Consider the following 25,841-nt stretch of genomic DNA (forward strand, 5'->3'; position numbering starts at 1 on the left):
ATGTTTCTTCTCAAGACTTTACAAATTTTATTATTTTAATCTTTCCACAAAACTAAGAAGCTCAGTGCGCCGTATAAATTTATGTGTGCTCTTTCGTACATCTTCCAGCTCCAGGGCATTCTTTCTATGAACCAATGCCCCGAACTGAACAACATTCTCCAGATGAGGCCACACCAATGCTTTATAAAGCTGTAAAATTATGTCGGTGTCCAGCGAGTCCATGCCTGTTTTAATACATGACAAAATCCTGCTCCTGTCATTGCTTTTAGTATATTTTTATTGTTTTTAAACACATAACAATACCATACATACAATCACATTTACATTGCTTCTGTCATTGCATACTTTTCTGTAGTCTATAACCTACAAGTATACATCCAGGTCCTTTTCTACCAGTGACTAAGTTTTTTTTTTTTAATCAGATAAATCTTTATTAAACTTTTTAAGACATATGACACTAAAACAAATAATCAAACTGTACCGTACAAATAAAATTTTTAAAATACAGGAGAGGACACTAGACTTTAGTTAAGGAGGAAGACTTTTCAACAGTATGAAATTCAGCAACTTCTACTCACCGTGGCTTTGGGACTAGTTCCTCTGGAAAAGGTGTCCATACAGAATCCGAAGTACGCTGCTCTTTAAACCGACCAGAGAATATCAAGGCCACTTGTTCCATGTCAAATACACAAACAGCAGAGCCCTGTATACTGTAGAAACAGCAATATCATATGTCATATAATATGAGCTTAATGAACAATCAGCATGGCATTCTACATAGTTTCATAGTTTGAATTGCTGATTTTTTTCCCCTTCCAGTTCATCCTATAACCCTACAGTGTTAATCCAGAAGAAGGCAAAACACTCAATGAGGAAGATGCCAGTTTCCCTCATTTTAGAGATGAACTTTTTGCTCTGACTCATTTGGCAATCCGAATAAACTCCTATATCAACAACTCTTCTCCTGAATCTAGTGACTATTGCCTGTAATGTTTTTACACTACAAGGACATACAGATAAATACAGGCAAAGCGATTGATCCTATCTGATATGGTGTTTTTGATTGACCCTATTAGTATTTTGAATGCGAGAAAACCTTACTTCTATTGGCTCAGATGAGCAAGAATAATAGATCATTTGACTTGTATGATGTCTTATTGATATATAATTATTAATGTTGGGCGCGAATATTTGCAATGCGAATATTTTTCGCAAATATAGCGCTAAATATTCGCAATTACGAATATTCAAATTTTTTTCCACAGTACACATCACAGTGATCATCCCTCCCTGCTTCCAGCTTGTGGTGTAAACAAGGCTCCAATACTAGTTACTGTGTCACACTGGCGGCCGGCCGAAAAAAATTCGCATATGCAAATTTTTGCTCATATTGACCCCTCCCTTCTTTTAGCTCTTTTATCACGTGATATTGTGCATGCAAATTTTATTGGGAATGCCCATGCAAATTTTATGGTGCATAGTAAAAAAAAAAAGGCCGCAAATATTGCGAATATATGACTATTATTCATCCATATATTCGGGAAATATCGTGAATTCGTATATGGCCTATGCTGCTCAGTACTAATAATTATCTGTTTTCTATATTTTGTACTCTTGCTGAATTATTTATTCATTTGCATTTATGTGTGTATATTAATTAGTATTTGTGTATATTTTCTATGTATTTCTCCTGATTTGTGATTCCAGACCTGGCATCTTGTCTATGGCCAACGCTGGACCTAACACAAATGGTTCCCAGTTCTTTATCTGCACTGCTAAAACTGAATGGCTGGACGGAAAGCACGTGGTGTTCGGCAAAGTTGTTCAGGGCTACGAAGTTGTATCTCCCATATCTCTCTATCCTTGTTTTTGTCTCTGTACCCCTTTTCCTTCTCTCCTCTTTGGCGGAGTTTGATCTCTATGGTAACCAAAATATGTGTTTGGTTGGTTACCGGAAGCGAGGTATAGGAAGGGCGGATGTGGTCAGTGTTCTATATCTGCCAGGTTGGTATTCACCGCTTCCGGCTTTTGGTTGTGTATCATCAATAGGAGATCATGTGAAGCATTAACACTCACATGATGCAGGACATGTGACGCACTGCAGCCGGAAGTAATGCATTTGGCGTCCCTGGCTGGGTGCAATTAGGAATAATACATAAGGGAGAGTAAGATGGGCTATTTGCCATCTGCAGCTTGTATTGACAGCTGCATTTCTGGATATCTTTATGGATGCAGGCGTGGAGGTAAGAGTTTCATTCATATCTGTGAGTTGGCAGGTGCTACTCTGTGCATGTTTACAATGGTTGTGTCATCTATTTTTATACATTCTCCTCTTCTAGAACTTTGCACTGGATGAAAATAAAAGCGGCTTTGTACGAGTGAGCATCTTCGGGGACATTTATTATTGTTTGCTTTGGTAAGCAAGTTCTGTAGCCATTTTTTTCTTGCTTTGGTTTTGCTTATGTATGAAGTATTTATTATACTATCACAGGGGGTTGATACATTTGGCTTATATAAGCAAAATCAATAAATTACTTAAGAATGCAATTTTTATAGCACACAAGCAAAAACCAATAGATAACTTCAAACACCACTAGGAAACACCACCTCTTCTTCTCTGTGCTTATTACAAGTTTTTACAACTTTTTTTCCCCCCTAAATGTACTAAACTATTTTTTGTTTTTTTTCTTCTAATTTCAGATCCATGTATGCAGAGCATCTTCAGTGGACTATGTAGATGACCAGTGTTTTTTTTTATATTAATAAAATGCTTAACCCCTTAAGGACCCAGCCAGTTTTCACTGTAGGACCCGGCCATTTTTGGAACATCTGACCACTTTCACATTAAGCATTAATAATTCTGGGATGCTTTTACTTTTCATTCTGAAAGTTGACATGTTTTTACTTTTGGAAGACATCAGAGGACGTCAAAGTATAGCAGCAATTTTCCACAAAATTTTCAAAATTTAAATTTTTCAGGGACCAGTTCAGTTTTGAAGTGGATTTGAAGGGCCTTCTTATTAGAAATACCCCATAAATGACCCCATTATAAAAACTGCACCCCTCCAAGTATTCAAAATGACATTCAGTAAGTGTGTTAACCCTTAAGGTGTTTCAAAGGAATAGCAGCAAATTGAAGGAGAAAATTCTAAATCTTCATTTTTTACACTGGCATGTTCTTGTAGATCCAGTTTTTGAATTTTTACAAGGGGTAAAAGGAGAGAAATCTTCCTAGAATGTGTAACCCAATTTCTCCCGAGTAAGGAAATACCTCATATGTGTATGTCAAGTGCTCTGTGGGTGCACTAGAGGGCTCAGAAGGGAAGGAGCGACATTGGGATTTTGGAGAGTGAGTTTTTCTGAAATGGTTTTTTGGGGGTATGTCACATTTAAGAAGCCCCTATGGTGCCAGAACGGCAAAAAAAAAATCCCACATGGCACTATTTTGGAAACTACACCCCTCAAGGAACATAAAAAGGGGTTAAGACACACCACAGGTGTTTGACGACTTTTCGTTAAAGTTGGATGTGTAAATGATTTTTTTTTCACTAAAATGCTAGTTTTCCCCAAAATTTTTACAAGGGGTAATAGGAGAAAATGCCCCCCAAAATTTGTAACCCCATCTCTTCTGAGTATGGAAATACCCCAGGCGTGGACGTCAAGTGCTCTGCTGGGGCACTACATTGCTCAGAAGAGGAGTCACATTTGGTTTTTGGAAAGTCTTTATACCTCACAGGTGTTTGACGACTTTTTGTTAAAGTTGGATGTGTAAATGAAAAAAAAAAAAACATTTTTACAAAGAAGAGGAGGAGCGGCATTGAGCTTTTGGAAAGAGAATTTGTTTGGAATGGAAGCCAGCGGCCATGTGCGTTTACAAAGCCCTGCGTGGGGTGCCAGAACAGTGAACCCCCCCCCTCACATGTGACCCCATTTTGGAAACTACACCCGTCACAGAATTTAATAAGGGATGCAGTGAGTATTTACACCCCACTGGCGTTTGACAGATCTTTGGAACAGTGGGCTGTGCAAATGAAATATTCATTTTTTCATTTTCACAGACCAATGTTCCAAAGATCTGTCAGACACCTGTGGGACATAAATGCTCACTGCACCCCTTATCACATTACATGAAGGGTGTAGTTTCCAAAATGGGGTCACATGTGGGGGGGGGGGTCCATTGTTCTGGCACTATGGGGGCTCTTTGTAAACACACATGGCCTTCAATTCCGGACAAATTTTCTCTTCAAAAGCCCAATGGCGCTCCTTTTCTTCTGAGCATTGTAATTCGACCGCAGAGCACTTCACATCCACAAATGGGGTATGGTCTTACTTTTTTCCTATTTTCCATTGTGAAAATGAAAAATTTAGGGTAACACCAGCATTTTAGCGAAAAATTTTTTTTTCATTTTCCCATCCAACTTCAAACACATTTGGGGTGTTAAGGCTCACTATACCCCTTGTTACATTCCATGAGGGGTGCAGTTTACAAAATGGGGTCACATGTGGGTATTTATTTTTTTTGTGTTTATGTCAGAATCGCTGTAAAATCAGCCACCCCTGTGCAAATCACCAATTTAGGCCTCAAATGTACATTGTGCGCTCTCACTCCTGAGAATTGTTGTGCGCCCGCAGAGCATTTTACGCCCACATATGGGGTATTTTTGTACTCAGGAGAAATTGCGTTACAAATTTTGGGGGTCTTTTTTCCTTTTACCGCTTGTGAAAATAAAAAATATAGGGCAACACCAGCATGTTAGTGTAATATGTTTTGTAGCCCCCAACTTTTCCTTTTCATAAGGGGTAAAAGGAGAAAAAGCCCCCCAAAATTTGCAGTGCAATTTCTGCCGAGTACGGAAATACCCCATATGTGGCCCTAAACTGTTTCCTTGAAATACGACAGGGCTCCAAAGTGAGAGAGCGCCATGTGCATTTGAGGACTAAATTAGGGATTGCATAGGGGTGGACATAGGGGTATTCTACGCCAGTGATTCCCAAACAGGGTGCCTCCAGCTGTTGCTAAACTCCCAGCATGCCTGGACAGTTAGTGGCTGTCCGGAAATGCTGGGAGTTGTTGTTTTGCAACAGCTGGAGGCTCTGTTTCGGAAACCCTGCCGAACAAAAAGTTTTTAATTTTTATTGGTGTAAGGGGGTGTATATGTAGTGTTTTACCCTTTATTATGTGTTAGTGTAGTGCAGTGTTTTTAGGGTATATTTGCACAGGCGCAACTCAAACTTCAAGCAGGATACCTACTGTAAACCTGCCAGTGTGAATGTCCCAGCATGTACTGACAGACCGTGCATGCTGGGAGTTTTACTTTTGCAACAGCTGGAGGCACTATGGTTGGAAAACCTTCAGTTAGGTTCTGTTACCTAAATAACTATTTTCCAACCAGTGTGCCTCCAGCTGTTGCTAAACTACCACTCCCTGCATGTACTGATCGCCGAAGGGCATGCTGGGAGATGTAGTTATGCAATAGCTGGAGGTACGCAACTACAACTCCCAGCATGCCGAGACAGTTGTTTGCTATTTGGGCATGCTGGGATTTGCAGTTTTGCAACATCTGGAGGGATACATTTTAGAGACCACTGCACAGTGATCTCCAAACTGTGGCCCTCCAGATGTTGCAAAACTACAAATCCCAGCATGTCCAGACAGCAAACAGCTGTCTGGGCATGCTGGGAGTTTTAGCAATGTAGCCCTCCAGATGTTTCTAGGCAACTCACCTGCTTCCGTAGGATCCAGGGAGCCTCATCGCTCTCCTTTTCAGCCACCGATCACCGCCGCCGATTGCCGCCGCTGATGGGTGAGTGAACTTCGATGCCGGTCCTTGGCGGTTTCCCCATGCTGCCCCGCCTGTTGTGGGTGGGCAGAACGGGGAAACCGAAAGTTAACCCCCCCCCCACTTCTTGACATTCAATGCAGGGATAGGAGGGATGGCACCTTCAGGGGGATCGTGGGTGTCTTGGACAACCCCGATCCCCCTTATATTCCGGGTCACCATAGACCCGTATGAACCGGAATCGGCGCAAATCACCGGTGTCATGACCCCCCCTGGGCATTTGCGCGGGGTGCCTGCTGATCGATATCAGCAGTCACCCAGGTCTGGTCCCCGCCACGCACGCACCGAAATTCCCACGGGCGTATATTTACGTCCTGGGTCCTTAAGTACCAGGGTGTAAGGATGTAAGCGTACGCCCTGGGTCTTTAACTGGTTAAAGAAGGCTTGTAGGGGGAGTGTTTGTTTGGAATAATTTTTTTTAAACGTGTTGTTTTTTATTAATTACATTTACTTTACTTTCTTAGTAATGAATTCTGTCTATAAGATGGCTTCCACTACTAAGCCAGGGCTTGGCGGTAGCTTCAAAAACAGCTAGCGCTAACCCCCAATTATTACCCCGATGCCGGGAAGAGACGGTATCAACAGGCCCGGAGCGTAAAAAATGGTGCTTCTGGGCCTAGGTGGCAACAGGCTGGCGTTATTTAGGCTTGGGAGGGCCAGTAACAATGGTAAAGTCAGGCTATTGCTGCTTGGTTGGTATCTGGCTGAGAATGAAAATAGGGGGAGCCACACAAGTTTTCTGGAAATATTTAAATAATTTAAGAAACAAAAAACGTGTGTGATTCCCCCTATTTTCATTCTCAGCCAGATACCAACCAAGCAGCAACAGCAGTGGTCCACCGTAGCATAAATAATGCCAGCCTGTTACCACATAGGCCCAGGAGCGCCATTTTTGACACTCTGTGCCTATTGGTATCGACTCTTCCCGACACCCCTGTGGGGGTTTGTCCCGGGGTAATAATTGAGGGTTAGCGCTAGCTGTTTTTGAGGCTAACTCTAAGCCCGGCTTAGTAATGGATTCTGTCTATAAGACAGCTTCTAATACTAAGCCAGTAAAATAAATAAAAAATATAAAAAACACAATATGTTTATATTTTTTTTATTCCAAAACACACTCCCCCACAAGCCCTCGGTAACCAATATTAATATAAAAAAACGTGGGTCATCGTTGTAGTCCTCTGAATCTGAAGTAGTCCTCTGCATTAACGGATCTGCAATGATAAGAAAAAAAAAACTAAAAAACATGTTAGTACAAATTTATAGGGCTGTCCCCTTTCCAAACAGGGAGCCTCCACAACCCCAGTTATTTCCAGACAGCATTTGGCTGTCTGGGAATGATGGGTGTTTTAATTTAGCAATGGTGAGCCTCCAGTTTAGCATGGAGTCTTGCTGTTCCTAAACTACAACTCCAATGATAGGAGTTGTAGTTTAGGAACAGCAAGACTTCAGCTGTTGCTAAACTACAACTCCGATGATGGGAGCTGTAGTTAAGCAACAGCTGGAGACACCCTGTTTCTAAACTACAACTTCCATGATGGAGGAACCCTGTTTAGGAACAGTGAGACTCCTGCTGTTGCTAAACTACAACTACCATGATGGGAGCTGTAGTTTAGAAACAGCTGGAGACACCCCGCTTCTAAACTACAACTCCCATGATGGGAGTTGTAGTTTAGTAACAGCTGGAGACACCCTGTTTCTAAACTACAACTTCCATTACGGAAGTTGTAGTTTAGAAACAGCTGGAGGCACTCTGGTGTTAAAATGCCAGCCACATCTACCACAGCCCACAAGCTATTGTAAGACTACAACTCCCAGCATGCCCTTACAGTGAGGACATGCTAGGAGTTGTAGTTGCAACTCTTGGGTGGGTGGTTGATACAGGCGGTTGGCCAGGGAAGCAGAGTCGGCCAGCGCCCAGAAATATGAAACTACACTGTAGTTCCATATTTCCCTGGCAGTGCCATGATTGTCTGGTTGCCAATCACAGTACCGCCCGGGAAATATGAAACTACAGTGTAGTTTCATATTTCTAGGAGCCCTCTTCCCCACCCCACCGCCACTCATCTTCCCCTGCCGCTCATCTCCCCCTGCCGCCGCCACTCATCTCTCCCCCCGCCGCTCATCTCTTTCCCTATGCCGCCGCTCATCTCTTTCCCCTCCATCCGCCGCCGCTCATCTCTCTCCCCCCATCCGCCACCACTCATCTCTCTCCCACCCGCCATAACTATAACTCCAAGCATGTCCTCACTGTAAGGTCATGCTGGGAGTTGTAGTCTTGCAATAGGTAGTGCGGGTACGAGATGTACAGCGGCCGCAGCGCTGGGGCAAGAAGAGCGGTGGCGGCAGGGTGAGATGTGCGGCGGTGGGGGGAGGATGAGGTGTGGCGGCAGGGGGAAAATGAGCGGTGGCATGGGGGGAAATGAGCAGAAGTGGGGGGGAGGCAGAGAGGTACGGGGGAAGATATGTGATTTATAGGGGGCGGGGGGAGGGGAGATATAAGATGAGCAGGTGGGGGGGGGGGGGGATTCGGTTTATAAGACGGAGCCCGGGCTCCTTTATGCAGCTATGATTTCATATTTAGCCAGAGCCGTGATCTCGGCTCCCGGCGGGAAATATGAAATACCGCTCTCCAAAGCAACTTGATAAATCCCTGAGCACTGCAAAGTGAAAACTGAAATTTGCTTTGGTAACCTCTTTTGTAATATTTTGCTTACAGCCAAAAGTCGCACAAAAATTTTCTTAGGCACACATGCAACTTTTTGTGCGACTTTTGTAGGCAAAAAAAGAGCTCTAAATCCTTTGATAAATCTCCTCCATTATGAGTACATTTACAATTGGATCTATAGTTTCATAGGTAAGACATAGGTTATTTTGATATGGATTGCCAGTATATAAGAGGCTGATAATGCAATAGAGATGATACCTTACTGTTGTTTTCAGAGGATATACCTATAATTGCCTCCTTATGAGTGAGTTTATCTATTAACGATTGAACCAGTAATATTCTGGAATATAAGGTATATATTTTATTATTTTTTCACCTTTTGTACCATTGTGATTGGGAAATAAATTGAGGATATATGTGTACATATTTGTATACTTGTTTTCCTAAACTCTAATTTGGAAGGTGACTTATCTATCTTGAGGTATTAGATACATGCCTGTTGAGGGGTATATATGATATCTGGAGACCCTCTGGAGAGGTATGATAAATAAAATGAAGAGGAGGGGAGATAGTATAATGTTTTCTGGACACTTTGTATCATTTATAATTATATTATCCGTATTTTCCTTGTCTAGTCTTTATTGATAAGTCCAATCTTTGATTCATGGACTCAGAAATCTGTTTTTTGTTGACCAATATGTTCAACTTGCAGGTTATCTGAAGTCTCTCATTTGAAGATATTCAAAATAACCTAAAAAAAAGGGAAAAAGGAGAGAGACAACAAAACAGGACATACCACACACAAACAAAAAAAAGCACATGTAAAAAACAATGATCAAAACAATGATGCAAACAAGTAGCTAAGCTGCACACAAGAGACAAAATATATCTTACATTTTTACCTTCAGCGATTAGTGGTTTAGTGGGAGTAATGAAGAGAGGACTCTTCATTACTCCCACTAAACCACGAATCGCTGAAGGTAAAAATTTAAGATATGTTTTGGACACTATTCTGACCTAATTGTGAGTGTATGTTCACTTTTCCATCTTTTCTCTCTTGGGTGCAGCTTAGCTTCTTGTTTGCATGTGTAAGCTTGGGAAGTGTGGGCTTAAATTGTATCAGAGAACTGTAATTATATCCAGGGTTATTCCTTGTGCTTTTTTTTTTGTGTAGTAATTGTTTATTATATTGATATATTTTTGTGATAGGGTTTTAATAGATTTTAATGGTCGAGCAAGCTAATGTGAAACGGTAGTATTGATTTGGTCAGTGAATATATAATGGGAAGTAGCCTACATGTTTCGGGCAGTAGTGCCCTTAGTCAAGACTAAGACTAAGGGCACTACTGTAGGAAACATGTAGGCTACTACGCTTTGCCTATATTTATCTGTATATCCCTGAATAAAGCTTGCAGTTTTTACCTGCTACCGTGTTGCTGGATACTTCTATTGCTGTTTACGTCTGTAGAGGGAAATGCTACCTGACAGTCCAGGCACAAGATCAGAGCATACTTTATTATAGAAGCCACAAAAGTACATTACTAAATTAGGTTTACCTAAAATTAAAAGGTATAACCTATCTACAGGATAGGCAATAAATAGCTGGGACTGTAGTGGATTAAAACAACAGTCCCTAGTCTCCTGGGTGAATTGAGTGGCAGTTTGAATGCTCGGCCACCACTCCAGACACTCTGTATGGCACTTCAGAGTACTGTACTCAGCTATTGCCCAACATCCTATAAAGAGTGAAAAGAGTATTGCGCATTGCTGATTCATTCACTGCTGTTGTGATGTTTTAATGGGCACTGTCACTTTAAAAATCTTTTGATATCTTGTAAAGACATGTAAAAAGTTTTTACAACCAGTGCTCAGTATTAAAAAGATATAAAGTTTTTATTTTTTTACAAAATTTTGTGGCTTCAGCTGCCTTGATTCCAGCAAAAATGCTTTCATACAACTTTATAATATGGGCCAGAGTAAATGTTGAAAATTCTAATTTATAGTATTTGTATCCAATAGGGCTGTACCAGAATATTCAATTACTATTACTAAAATAAAGTTGTTGTTTTTTCTAATCGGCTTTATTGTTATATATGCTGTTACAGGCTTTGATTTAGACTAGTTACACATTATAATGGGAATCTCACTTTTTTTTGTCCTAAGAGCTGTAGACACCAATGGTATAAAAACAAACTATTCTTTTCCTAGAGCCAATGCTGGTTGCCAAACTTATACAATTGCCTTTATTCAGCCCCTGATGTAGAAAGTCCTGTTTGTCAATTAAGGAGGGGCTGGAAAATGATGGTTAGCATGGAGGCGTGTCAGGCTGTGGCACCTGAGCTGCTTGGCACCTGAGTTGCTTGCTCCTTAACACTTTACTGAGAAACAGGATATTTTATAAGAGTGGCAACTAGAGATGGGCGAATCGAATCAGATGAATTTGAATTAGTTTGTTTGTTCGTTCGCACATGTAGAAGTCATTTTAGGCCCCTTGGCCTGCACAAAGTGGAGTCAATGAAGCAAGGAATTCTGGGAAGGTGGGTAGGAGGGATCACCCTGAATCACATGGTGGCAGCCAGCCAGCCCTGTGATGTCATAGCCCTATATATTCGACAGCCATTGCTGAAGACAGTCACTTCTGGGACTTTTTGCTGAGAGAGCAGACACTGTGTGTTACAATACAGAATCAGATCTTTACAGCGGCGAATCCATTCACCTCAAGCCTGCATTATTGCAGGCAGGCAGACAGGCAGGGACAGGTCAGAAAGAGAGAGTATGCTTATTTCTGGTGCAACCGTACTGGGGCGTATTATTCGCAAATAAGTGAAATATATACACACTCAGCAGTTCAAAGTTTTTTCTGGATAAAGCTCAGAGGGGGTAGTTAGTGTAAAAGCACTAAAAGACTTCCGCACTTGATTGTTACGTTTATTTCTGGTGCAACCGTACTGGGGTGTATTATCCGAAAATAAGTAAAATATAAACGCACTCAGAAGTTCTACTTTTTTCTGGTTAAAGCTACTAGGGGGCAGTTAGTGTAAAAGCACTGAAAGACTTATGCACTAGCTTGTATTCTTATTTCTTGTGCAACCGTACTGGAGCATATTACCTTAAAATAAGTGAAATATATACGCACTCAGCAATTCTGCGTTTTTTCTGGTTAAAGCTCATAAGTGTGTGATTGTGTGTACGTAGCAGAGTTGAGTGTGTGTATGCAGCAGAGTTGAGTGTGTTATGTGTGTATGTAGCAGTGCTTAGTGTGTGTATGTAGCAGAGCTAAGTGTGTGAGTATGTGTATGCAGCAGAGCTGAGTGTGTGAGTGTGTGTATTTAGCAGAGTCAGCCTATCACCTGCCGCAGCGATGTTCCGCCTCGGCCGGTGATAGGTTGAGCGCACTGTCATGAAAGAAGCCGGCTTCTTACATGATTGTGCGCACAACCTATCACTGGCCGAGGCGGAACATGGCTGCGGCCGGTGATAGGCTGATGGCTCTCCGACGTTCCCGTCCCAAGGAAGCAGGTGAGGCCGGTACCGGACCAATGGGGGAATATTAATTATCTTTTGAAGCCCGGGCATAGGGATACAGCGTACAGTACAGAGTTCCAGTGCCGGTGGCCCGCAACAAACAGGAGGACGAGGAGGGCAGCGCTTGCAGGTGACATGTGATTAGTTCCACGATGGGGACAGCGCAGTGCAGTGCTGATAATTAATTGGGAGGAGGGAGAAGCAGAACAGCGCTTGCAGGTCACATGATTGGGGGGGGGGGGAGGAGAAATACCGTTATATACCGTGGAACTGCCATAAGTTACAAAAATACCATGTTGCACATTTTTGGTCATACCGCCCAGCTCTATTATGTACTATATGTTGTAATATGCTGCAAGGCTGCAAGGACTGCCAGAAAAACTGCCACACCTTTTTCTGGTTTGTGAAAACAGCCAATTTTGTACTCTGTGCCAGTTTTTTCACTGTCTTCAGGGTACCACTATGTGGGTCGGATGCAGAGGCCCGGTCCACAAAGTGTAAGTAGGTGAGGAGTGATATAAGGCATAGCTACTGACCTCCGCCGGCTGTATAGTATACAGGGGGGCATAGGATACCAGTGTAGTATATAGGAGCTGGGAATTCCGTCACTATACTTATAGGACTCCTATAACCCCTTTGGACGGTATACAGGATATACAGCCACAGTCATGGCCGTAAATGTTGGTACCCCTGCAATTTTCAAGAACATGAAATATTTCTCACAGAAAAGGATTGCAGTAACACATGTTTTGCTATACACATGTTTGTTCCCTTTATGTGTATTGGTACTAAACCAAAGAAGGGAGGAAAAAAAGCAAATTGGACATAATGGCACACCAAACTCCAAAAATGGTCTGGACAAAATTATTGGCACCCTTTGGAAAAAATAACTGAAATCAGTCGCTTCCTATAACCCTCAATAAGCGTCTTACACCTCTCAGCCGGAATGTTGGACCACTCTTCCTTTGCAAACTTCTCCAGGTCTCTCTTATTGGAATGGCACCTTTTCCCAACAGCAATTTTAAGATATCTCTACAGGTGTTCAATGGGATTTAGATCTGTACATTCTGTGTCGAGGAGTGTCTCTGGTTAGGTCTCAAATGTGAGTGACTGCTGCTGTTCAATTTATGTGCTAAGTGTCAACGTAAGAAAAGAATAACAAACAAGAGTTTGGTATAATCTCCTTCCTCAGGTGAGAAAGTTCTGTCTTTATTGAGGAAGTACATTGTTATATATGATTATCAAAAGGGGCGGTTGTCAATCACATAAAAAATCATCTTGTCACGTCTTGATTGGTTATCCAAGTCCATAAACCTATACGGGTGTATTTTTAAGCGTTTACTCAATCATAGTCATATGAGATTATAGGGCAGAGTTTCTGTTTTATTTTGAAGATTACAGATGTATCCGCTATTTTGCACCGATTGCATTTTCCTCAGAATGATTTCATTTGGACTCCTACTTGTTTCATTGTTACATCTTCCTCTTTGGAACACCCTAAATCTTCTTTCTTGCTTCTTGAATAATATCCAGAGTGCAGGTTCAACTCTTGGTTACAAGCAAATAGCTAAGCCGATATATCTGATAAGAATAATAATGTTTTTCTGCAGCATATGATTAGCAAAGATATATCTATATATCTTGATATATTGATCAGTAATCAGAATCATTGTTAATCATCCCCAACACTCATTGCTGGCCACTTCAGAACTCTCCAGTGCTTTGTTGCCATCCATTTCTGGGTGCTTTTTGACAAATGTTTGGGGTCATTGTCCTGCTGGAAGACCCAAGATCTTGGACGCAAACCCAGCTTTCTGACACTAAGCTGTACAGTGCGACCCAAAATCCGTTGGTAATCCTCAGATTTCATGATGCCTTGCACACATTCAAGGCACCCAGTGCCAGAGGCAGCGAAACATCATGGAACCTTCACAATTTTTCACTGTAGGTACTGTGTTCTTTTCTTTGTGGCCTCATTCCATTTTCGGTAAACAGTAGAATCATGTGCTTTACCAATAAGCTCTATCTTGGTCTCATCTGTCCACATGACGTTTTCCCAGAAGCATTTTGGCAAAATGTAGTCTTGCTTTTTTATGTCTCTGTGTCAGCAGTGGGGTCGTCCTGGGTCTCCTGCCATAGCGTTTCATTTCATTTAAATGTCGACGGATAGTTTGCGCTGACACTGATGCTCCCTGAGCCTGCAGGACAGCTTGAATATCTTTGGAACTTGTTTAGGGCTGCTTATCCACCATCCGGAATATCTTGTGTTGACACCTTTCATCAATTTTTCCGTCCACGCCCAGGGAGATTAGCTACAATGCCATGGGTTGCAAACTTCTTGATAATATTGCGCACTGTGGACAAAGGCAAATCTAGATCTCTGGAGATGGACTTGAGAACCAAAATTATGGAAATATATTAACATCTCAAGGTTACAAGCCCTCAGTCAGTTCTCTTCTCCTCTTTCTGTTGTCCATGCTTAGTGTGGAACACACAGACACTCAATGCAAAAACTAAATGAACTTCTCTCCTTTTTATCTGCTTTCAGGTGTGATTTTTATATTGCCCACACCTGTTACTTGCCCCAGGTGAGTTTAAAGGAGCATCACTTAATACACATGCTTAATACACAATTTTGAAAGGGTGCCAAAAATTTTGCCCAGCCCATTTTTGGAGTTTGGTGTGACATGTCCAATTTGCTTTTTTTCCTCCCTTTTTTGGTTTAGTTCCAATACACACAACGGGAATAAACATGTTTATAGCAAAACATGTGTTACTACAATTCTTTTCTGTGAGAAATACTTCATTTTCTTGAAAAATTTCAGGGATGCCAACATTTACGGCCGTGACTGTATCTATAGATAGCTGTATATAGTGTGTAGAAGCCGATGTCCACTTACCTCCCTTGCTCCTGTCCCGGTTGAGTATGTGTAGCTCCGCCCCCTAGTGATGACATCTTTAGAGGGCAGAGCTACAGACAGGAGCCAGGGTGGTAAGTGTAAGGCTCGGTATACATTGTACATTTTGTATAATGTGGACAGACCCTTCTGCCAGTGTCTTCCCAGACAGGGAGTCTCCAGCTGTTGCTAAACTGCAAGTCCCAGCATGCCCGGACAGCCAAAGGCTCTCTGAGCATGCTGGGAGTTGTAGTTTTGCAACAACCGGAGGCTTCCTGTTTGAGAAGACATTGCATTATGGGTGCTCTCCCCAGCAGGGAGTGCAAAAAATTTGCTAACCCATTTTTAGTGGTCTTTTTTCTTCTCGTTTCAGATCTGTGTATGCAGAGGATTACTGCAGATTCTGTGCACTACGGCAATGAACTGGAGTTTTTTTCTTTTAATAAGATTGCTAAGATTGTTTTTTTTAAGTTGAATTTTCTGGCTAAGTAGTGGAAGCCGTCTTATTGACGGAATCTATCACTAAGCCGGGCTTAGCGTTAGCCCCCAAAAACAGCTAGCGATAACTCCCAAATATTACCCCAGTACCCACCACAGAGGTACTGGAAAGGGCTGGTACCAACAGGCTTGGAGCATCAAAAATTGTGCTTCTGGGCCTATGCAGTAATATGCTGGCATTATTTAGGCTGGGGAGGGACAGTAGTAATGGTCCTCGCCCACCCTGGTAACGTCAGGCTGTTGCTGCTTGGTTGGTGTCTGGCTGAGAATGAAATATGGGAAACCCTTTTTTTTTTTTTATATAAATAAATAAAAAAAATTGTTAATATTGTATATATTGTATGTGAACCCTATGTGTTGTTTTTTTTTATTCAAAGAAAAAAAAACCAGTTCATCGCTGTAGTCCACTGAATCCGCCATAGTCCTCTGCTTACACAGATCTTGAACGAGAAGAAAAAAATAAATAAAACAGGGGTTAGTACAGTTTTTTGCACTCTCTGCTAGGGAGAGCACCCGTAATGCAATGTCTTCCCAAACATTAAAGCCTCCATTTGTTGCAAAACTACAACTCTGCCACCTGTAAGCACACTAGGCGAACACATAATTAACCCAAATAAGATATTTTATGAAAAAATATATTTTATTAAATGAATATGGGTTGAACTTGATGGACGTATGTCTTTTTTTTTCAACCGTACTATAGACGTAATATAGACATTTTTGCAAAAGGAGTAAAATAAAATACAATTCACACAAGGACAGAATAAAATCAATATGATGTATATATAAAAATATGTAATGTGGTGTAAAAAAAAAATTTTTTATATATACACACCTGCCGACAGGATAATCACGCAACGGAACCAACGTCTGACACCCATACATGACGTGATAAGCCACGTAACGTTCGCGTCATGTAAGACATGTGATCGCTAAAGAAACTAGAAGAGCCGTGACTACAAAAAGATGGCATGCGTGCGCAGTCTAAACCTAAGAGGTCAAACTGACCATGATTTACACTTCAATGGGCGTATATCGTACCAGTTAGTAAAATAAACAATAAAGTCGGCTAAAGTGCAAATGCGAAAAAAGAAACAAAAGCAGAGGAAAATAAAGATAAAGGAAGGGGGCAGAAAAAATATAGTATATATTGATATAAATAGATAAGAATTTGAGTAATGTTGTATGAAATAGGCTAATAATGAAACATGTATATAAAGTTAGTGCATAATTCATAATAAATAATGAATTACATAAATATATAAAATAAAAATATAAATAGTAAAATAGACAATAAAACAGTGCATAATTCATGAGTGACAATAAGTGCATTATGATAAATAATAAAACTAATACATTGAATATCAATTGATCAAGGTGATGAATATATATATATATTAGTGAGCTAATAAAAAGTAAATCAAATTAATCAATATATATGATGAAAACAGTGCATCATAAAATAAGCCGTAAATGAAAACCTATTTACAACATATATGCCTTTGGCTGTCCAAGCATGCTGGGAGTTGTAATTTAGCAACAGCTGGAGTCTCCCTGTTTGGGAAGACACTGCCAGAAGGGTCTGTTTACATTATACCAATCAGACAATGTTAACAGAGCCTCACACTTACCAGCCTGGTTCCTGTCTGTAGCTCTGCCCTCTTATGATGTCATCACTAGGGGCAATGCTACACGGACCCGGCGGGGACAGGAGTGGATTAGCTTACATCTGGCTGCTGCGTTTTTTTCACATAAAAAATGCTGTGCGGCAGAATGGGCATTTTTATGGGCATTTTTGCCGGAAAAACCTTAGTGGAATTCCAGCCTAACTGGTGTTTTATAGTTTCTGACAGGAAATTCCTCATCGCTGCCCTAATTGCTACCGACTTCAATGTACAATTATACCTAAAGGTAGATCCATATCCTTCATATTTCAAAACAAGGTTACCTGTTATCTGGGGTAGAGAAGAGGGCAATAACAACTGCTTTTCCTTCCAGCATTAGAATTTCACTGGATGACTGTATTACATTGAAGTAAAAATGAGAGTCTCCAGGGATGGAACAATTGAGGCGAGCTTTTAGGAAGGAAGTAAACTGCTTTTCCAGAACACGTTGAGATCCCCCCATGTCATTCTTGCACACACGAGCAACACGTGACACAATCACCTGAAGAGTTAAAAAAAAAAATTTGAAGTGAATGTGCAGAAAAGAAACATGAAAAAAGATACAAGTAGATGCAAGTGTTTAAACAGCGGTCTCCTGCTTCTGTACATCTGCTGACCTAATAATTTGCAGTTCTTTGATCCCCCGCAGCTTCCGCTGCCTGTAGCCACTGCTCACAGTAAGTGCAGCGCAGAGGACGTCAAGAGTGCCACTCGTCACTGCTGGCAGCCACCACTGCACTTAATGAGTGCAGTGGACATCAGGAGAACGTCAAACCCGCTGAATCTCCCTGCACCGGCCAGGTAAGAAAAACAACAGGGGAAGGAAGGGGAGGAGTGATGTGACACAAGGGGTAAGGGGTGGGGGGGGGGGGATAATTTGGCACAAGGCACAGGGGGAATGAAACAGTACAGTGGAGATAAAGGGGTGAAAGAAATGCCACAGGTGTTACGCCGAGCGCTCCGGGTCCCTGCTGCTCCCCGGAGCGCTCGCGGCGTTCTTCTGTGTGCAGCTCCCCGGTCAGACCTGCTGACCGGGAGCGCTGCACTGTTATCGCCGGCGGGGATGCGATCCGCATAGCGGGACGCGCCCGCTCGCAGGTCGCATCCCAATTGTCTCACCTGTCCCGTTCCCCTGCTGTCATGTCCTGGCACGCGCGGCCCCGCTCTCTAGGGTGCGCGCCGGCTCTCTGAAATTTAAAGGGCCAGTGCACCACTAATTGATGCCTGGCCCAATCAGTTGTAATCACTCGCATTCCATATAAAAACCCATTTCCCCTTTCTGTCCTTGCCGGATCTTGTTGCCTTGTGCCCTGTGAAAGCGTTATAGTGTGTTCCCAAGCCTGTGTACCCAGACCGTCTGCTGTTGCCCCTGACTACGAACCTCACTGCCTGCCCTGACCTTCTGCTACGTCTGACCTCGCCTCCGTCTAGTCCTTGTGTACCGCGCCTGTCTCAGCTGTCAGTGAGGTTGAGTCGCTATCGGGTGGAACGACCTGGGGGTTACTTGCCGCTGCAAGTCCATCCCGCTTTGCGGCGGGCTCTGGTGAAAACCAATAACCTCTTAGACTCCGTTCCCCTGGTACGGCCCACGCCATGAACTCACTGACACAGAGGATCCACCTCCAGTGTCCTCTCCGCATGCCAGTCCGGATCCTGACAACAGGAGGGCAATAAGGGTGGAATTAAAGGGGTACTCCGGTGAAAACCTTTTTTCTTTTAAATTAACTGGTGGCAGAAAGTTAAACATATTTGTAAATTACTTCTATTAAAAAATCTTAATCCTTCCTGTACTTATTAGCTGCTGAATACTACAGAGGAAATTCTTTTCTTTTTGGAATGCTCTCTGATGACATCACGAGCACAGTTCTCTCTGGTGATGTTATTATAATAATAATAAAGCTTTATTTATTGTTGTCCTTAGTGGGATTTGAACCCAAGTCCTCAGCACTGCAAGGCAGCTGTGCTAACCCCTGAGCCACCATGTTGCCATTAGCATACATCTGCTATGCATATTTGCTAAAATGGACAGAGATGTCAGCAGAGAGCACTGTGCTCATGATGTCATCTGTGTTCCAAATAGAAAGGAATTTTCTCTGTAGCATTCAGCAGCTAATAAGTACTGGAAGGATTAAGATTTTTTAATAGAAGTAATTTACAAATATGTTTAACTTTCTGCCACCAGTTGATTTAAAAGAAAAAAGGTTTTCACCGGAGTACCCCTTTAAATGGCACAGGGGGGGGGATCAAGGGGAAATTATGTGGCATAGGTGGTAATAAAGTGGCATGGGGGGGGGTAGAGAGGGAATGAAATGGCACAAGGGGGGATCAAAGGGATATAATGTTGCACAGGCGGTTCAACAGGGGATGAATGAAGTGGCATTGGAGGGATCAAGAGGGGGAATAAAATGGTACAGGGGGGATTAAATGGTACAGGGGGTGATTAAATGGCACTGGGAGATTTTACTGTAATATCACTTTGTATCATGTTTTATCTTTTTTTCTTTATTTTTTTTATTGAAATTTTTTTATTTGTTTTATTGAAAAGTAAGAAACAATCAGCAACACAGACCAGAAAAATATACATCTGCATGTACATGTCAAAAATCTCCAGGGAGAGGAAGAACAGAGCATATACACATACAACAAAACTGGTAGAGAAATGCAGTTATAGTAACAATCGCCAATAATAGAATCATATGTAGCCATGGAGTATTCCCTGGAAGGGTACTGCCAAATAGTCTTGCAACTAAACAATAGCAGGAACGACAAAAATAAAACTAAGGAAAACAAGAACAAATTACTATCTCATAGAACAGGGTCTGAACAGACACACGTGCTACAAGTGACTTCACGGTATAAATCATGTACGTGTAACATCAATCACTCAGTTAGACAAATGAGAGTGCCCTAACATCTCTAAGCGAACATTGTGTTAGAGGAGACTCACATCACAGGCTCCACAGCTTCTCAAACATTTTTATTTTCAGATGATAAAACAGAAACAACATAAGAACCGAGTAACATGTACAACTTAAGAGATTGCGAACAATGAAAATGCCATAGTACAATGGTATAAGGCAGACAATACATAAGACCACAAGAGTGGCGCATGTGTGGCACAAAGATGGTATGCTCATTCGTGATAGACCGTGTTAGCCCATTATCCAAAAGAACATAAGGCTACATTTACCTCAATAATTACAAGGCGTAAACAGCATGAGAAGTCAAAGTAGGCGAGTATTCGCGATCTCCAAGATGTGAGACCTGCATACACTTAACATGAAAAGAAGTAACATAACCATGCAAAAAAGAAAAGAAAAAAAAGGGGGGGGGGGGGGAGGAAGAAAAGAGGAAAAGCAGCCAAAGTGAGAAGGGAAACAAAAGTGTAGGGAAGGGAAAGCAGGAAGAAACATGAACGGACAGGGGGAAACACACTGGAGACAATAAGGGAGGGGGACACAGGGACATCCAAGGAAGGAAAGGAAGAGGGGGAAGGGGAAGGTACACTCTAAGGGGAAGGACAAGCATCTCAAGGGGGGGCCTGGGGAGCATGGGCAAACAGTGCTCCGTATCCAGGCAAATGTCAACCAATCAAACCACGTCTTCGTGTAGCGATCATTCTCCGCAGGGGTAATGGCCACCAATTCCTCCATTCTCTGAGTGAGCGCAATTTCAGCCAGCCATTCACTAACCATGGGAGGTTCAATGGACCTCCACCTGCGGGGAATAACCGTACGTGCTGCTTGAAGCATGTAACTAAGGAGGAATTTTTTCAAGGAACTGGCAGACATCGGGAGATGGGACAGTAAAGCAGCTTCTGGGGAACTAGGGATAGCTATTTTTGTCACCTCCCGAGTCACCCTAAGAACCGTGGACCAGAAGGATGACAATTTGGGGCACGCCCACCATATGTGTGACATGGTGCCCACCGAATCCTCACATCGCCAGCATGAGTCAGGAACCATAGGGAACCAACCGTGAAGTTGGACCGGTGTGCGGTACCAGCGAGAAAGCACTTTATAATTCGTCTCTTGAGCCTTGCACGCTACCACCGATTTATGAAATAGCTGAAAACACTTAGCCCATTGGGCCGGGGTTAGTGTTAAGCCCAGTTCCTGTTCCCATGCTGCGCAATATGTAGGCAAGGCGGAATGATAGCGAGAAAGCAGTATGCGATATAGAAAACCAATAGTGTGTGGGGGTGCTAGACACAGCTTCTCGAATGTGGTCAGGTCTCTATGCAATTTCGCATGCTGCTTAACCGCGGCATAAAAATGTTGGAGCTGCGTATAAATAAAAATGCCACTGCCTTCGAAGAACCCATCTCACACAAGAGAAGCCATGGGCAGCAATGCAGCAGAGGAGAGTACATGATAAAAACGCAGAGGGAGCACCTCAGGGACCTTCAGTAGACACCTGGGGGACATACCCAGGGGGGAATGCAGGGTTACCTGTCACGGGGAGCATGGGTCCATTATGGTCAATCAAAGAATCCCTCAACCTCCGGTCACAAAGAGCAGTCAGTGTCTGTTGCGAGGTAAAAGATAAAGAGGGCAAGGAGGAGGGGGGCAGGGGCCATGTCCACGGCAGTCCAGCCAACCTTGCCGGGTAGATGTCATGTGCCACCCATACCCAGAGTTTCGATGTAGAATTGTGTAGTAAATCTAACAGTCTGGCATGCATGGCAGCCAGATAGTATAGACGGCAGTCCGGGAGGCCCAGGCCCCCCTCCCCCTTCGGACGGAATAGCACTCTACGGTTAAGCCTTGGTCGCCCCCCGGCCCAAATGTAAGAGCCAAATCTACCATGCATTGTACGCCAATATGAGGCAGATAAGGTAATCGGGAATGTCTGGAGTAAATATAACAGTTTAGGCAAGAGGGTCATTTTTATGGCGTTCAACCTCCCAAACCAAGAGATAGTTCTGGTCTGCCACCGATCCAGGTAGGTATTAAACTGTTAAAGAAGTGGGGCAAAATTGCGGTGATACAGAAGAGATAAGTCCGAAGGGACCACAATCCCTACATTTTTTATGCCTTGGGTCGGACAAGTAAAAGGGAAATTCCTCCTAAGTAATTCTACCACAAAGAGCGGGAGGGAAACGTTCAAAGCCTCAGATTTAGACACATTAATTTTAAAATTAGACCATTTCCCAAATTCGAACACCACGGACATCAAGGAGGGGAGTGAAATATGAGGGTTGGTAACGTAGACCAAAAGGTAGTCCTCAAAGGCTGAGCACTTATACTCTGCATCTCCAATCTCCAAGATGTTCGGATTGCTACGGATAGAAGCCAGGAGATGCTCCATAACTAATACATATAAGAGGGGGGATAAGGTTGAGGTCCCCACAGAGAATGAGTGTGCCTCGGAGAAGTGACATGACCTCATCCACTAACCGCAGCAAAAACGCAATTTGGTTAACATTTGGGGCATAGACATTCAGCAAAGTAACCTCATGACCACCTATCAGGAGTGAAAGAAGCACATATCTAGCTTCAGAGTCAATCCTACAGTTCAGGACCTGGTGAGGGAGGGATTTATGAACAGCAATCGCCGTCCCACAGGACCTGGAGGAAGGATTATCAGCGCAATACCATGTAGTGTAGTGCGGGTGTTTGAGGGAGGGAGCATGTCCTACCTTGAAGTGGGTTTCTTGAAAGCAAACAAATTGCACTTTCTGTTTATGAAAATGGTGCACTTTCTGTTTATGAAAATGGTGGAGCACCTGGGATCGCTTTTCTGGAGTATTCAGCCCCTTGGCATTATATGTAGCAATCTTAAGATCCGCCCCAGACATAATGGGAGACAAAAGTGATAATTAGCAAGTCAGGAGTATGAAAACTGTAGGAGACCAGGGCAGGGAAGGAAGGGGACACACAAGGGGCGGTGGGGACACAAGGAGGGAAAACCACAGGGAGCGAATACACTAGACATGGGAGGAAGGGGAAAACACCCAACAAAAAACGGAAGAGGAGCTTTAGAGAAGTACCAAAAGACTAGGAATAAAAATGCTAAAAAGGAGAGCAGAGAGAGAAAAAAAAAGGGGGGGGGGGGAATATAAGCAAAGAGTAGAGTAGACCAGAGAAGACAAGATCAGAAAAAGCAGTAGAAGACAGAAAACAAACTACTGCCGCAGTGTCTAAAGGAAAAAAACACACTAACAGCAAGTATCCAAGGCACTCAGACCCTAGGGCTCGCAACCTATGAGGGGGAGGAGTAAGTCAGACCACAAAGACACAAGAGAGGAGACTCCCGCTATCACTCTCAAAGAAAATTAGCAGAGAAAGACATGAGCCCCTACCGGAATAGGAATGGGGGTGCAGACAGAAAGGAGTAAGATCAGAAAACAGGAAGAAGAGCATGAGACACAGGAAAACCGTATCAGCACAATTATTAAAACTGTAATACAGTGCAAACAACATAATAGATAGCACTCAATTGTACCGACGTCCGACAACCACACCAACCAGTTCACTTAGGCCTCAGAGAGGAGCCATCAGGGTGTCGTTATGTCGTGTAGAGATGCGCGGGCATCCCTGCGGGAAGGACCTCTTGGAGGGAGACCAGTTCTCGAAGTCTTTGCAGGAGGCAAAATCAGTCCCCGTGGGGTGTGTTGCAATGTGCGTTGGTGGAGTAAGACTGCAGCAAAGGCCAATCCGGCAGAGATAGTTCGGTAAGGCCCAAGTCCTGTAGGAAACTTGGCAGGTCGTCTGGTGATCTCAGGGAGAGAAAGCGTTCATTGTATTTCACATTAAGAGAAAACGGGAAGCCCCACCGATATTGGATCCCCCGTTCACGGAGGACAGATAGGAGAGGCTTTAGTGCGGCTCGTTGCACCAATGTGTGGCAAGAGAGATCTTGATAGAGATGAATGGGCACGTCCTTATACAAAATCCGCTGGCGGCGTCTAGCATTAAAGAGAATGTCCTCCTTTAGTGCATAGAAATGAATCCGGCAAATTACATCCCGGGGGTTATTATCATCAGAGCTGGGGGGTCTTAGGGCCCTGTGAGCCCTGTCCATTTCAATATGTGCATCAGGAGAATGGTCTAGAAGGTCATTGAAGATGGAAGTGAGAGCGACCCAAAGTTCATCAGAAGTGACCGCTTCCGGCAGACCCCGTATACGGATGTTGTTCCGCCGACTGCGGTTCTCTAGATCATCTATGTGTTGTTGCAGGGAAAACAATTGGTTTTTGTGGCTATTCAACAAGGATTGTAGAGCTTGGACAGAGTCGGAGGTAGATTCATGAGCAGTTTCCACCACAGAGACCCTGGTCGTAAGAGTAGATAGTTCAGAGCGCAATTGCGCAAACTCCTGTTTGCATTCCTGCACATTTGTATTAGCAAGATTAGAAATATCCGCCTTAATTGGGAGACCCTTAACCAGAGACTGGAGATCCGCCAGAGTTATAGGAGTGGATGGAGGCTGGGTGCCCTGCAGGGTAACCGGGGGGCCATGCAAGGTCTCAGGAGGGAAGCTAGGTTGATTCTGTATGGAGTAGCTCATGTGAAACACTGGAGGAGTAGAGTCCAGGCTACAGGCAGGAGGAGCAGAAGGTGGTAAGTCCGCAGCAGCCCTGGGTGGGCTACAGTCAGGCCCCTCAGGATGAGCCAGAGGATCGGGGGGGGGGGGGAGTGATCAGCCCCCACATCTGGAGACAATGCCGGTGCCTCAAACCAGGGGGACCCCGAGGACCACTGCAGGGATTAGGCCTGCACCGGATCAGGGGGATGCAAGGGAGGTTCCAGAGCCATAGTTACATAGTTAGTACGGTCGAAAAAAGACATATGTCCATCAAGTTCAACCAGGGAATTAAGGGGTAGGGGTGTGGCGCGATATTGGGGAAGGGATGAGATTTTATATTTCTTCATAAGCATTAATGTTATTTTGTTCCAGGAATGTATCTAATCCTGTTTTAAAGCTGTAAATTGTTCTAGCTGTGACCAGTTCCTGAGGTAGACCGTTCCATAAATTCACAGTCCTCACGGTAAAGAAGGCCCCTTGAGACTAAACTTTTTCTTCGCCAGACGGAGGGAGTGCCCCCTCGTCCTTTGGGGGGGTTTAACCTGGAACAGTTTTTCTCCATATTTTTTGTATGGGCCATTAATATACTTATATACGTTTATCATATCCCCCCTTAAACGTCTCTTCTCAAGACTAAACTATTGTAACTCCTTTAATCGCTCCTCATAGCTAAGATGTTCCATGCCCCATATTAGTTTAGTCGTGCGTCTCTGCACCCTTTCCAACTCCGCAGTGTCCCTTTTATGGACAGGTGCCCAAAACTGAACAGCATATTCCAGGTGAGGCCGTACCAATGCTTTATAAAGGGGGAGTATTATGTCCCTGTCCCTTGAGTCCATGCCTCTTTTTATACATGACAATATCCTGCCGGCTTTGGAAGCAGCAGCCTGACATTGCATGCTATTCTGTAGTCTGTGATCTACAAGTACACCCAGATCCTTCTCTACCAATGACTCTGACAGTTTAATCCCCCCTAAGACATACGACGCCTGCAGGTTATTAGTACCCAGATGCATAACTTTACATTTATCCACATTGAACCTCATTTGCCAAGTGGATGCCCAGACACTTAGTCTATCCAAGTCATCTTGTAACTTATGCACATCCTCTATAGACTGTACTGTGCTACAAAGCTTGGTGTCATCTGCAAAGATAGAAACAGAGCTGTTAATACCATCCTCTATATCATTGATAAATAAATTAAACAACAGCGGTCCCAGTA

General features: G+C 43.2%; 1 protein-coding gene across 8 annotated transcripts in view; it reads right to left on the bottom strand.

Moving 5' to 3' along the window:
* SEMA6B (semaphorin 6B) overlaps nucleotides 1–25,841 on the bottom strand; it is a 974,413-nt gene that overhangs the window by 314,305 nt on the left and 634,267 nt on the right. For all 8 annotated transcript variants that reach the window (XM_056572065.1, XM_056572058.1, XM_056572042.1 and 5 more), the window contains 2 exons: nucleotides 17,374–17,591; nucleotides 579–710 (listed from right to left, as the gene is read on the bottom strand). In XM_056572065.1, coding sequence (XP_056428040.1) covers nucleotides 579–710; nucleotides 17,374–17,591 — 350 coding nt within the window. The remainder of the gene's footprint in view (nucleotides 1–578; nucleotides 711–17,373; nucleotides 17,592–25,841) is intronic.

The sequence above is a fragment of the Hyla sarda genome, chromosome 1 (assembly GCF_029499605.1).
Source record: "Hyla sarda isolate aHylSar1 chromosome 1, aHylSar1.hap1, whole genome shotgun sequence".
Lineage (NCBI taxonomy): Eukaryota > Metazoa > Chordata > Amphibia > Anura > Hylidae > Hyla > Hyla sarda.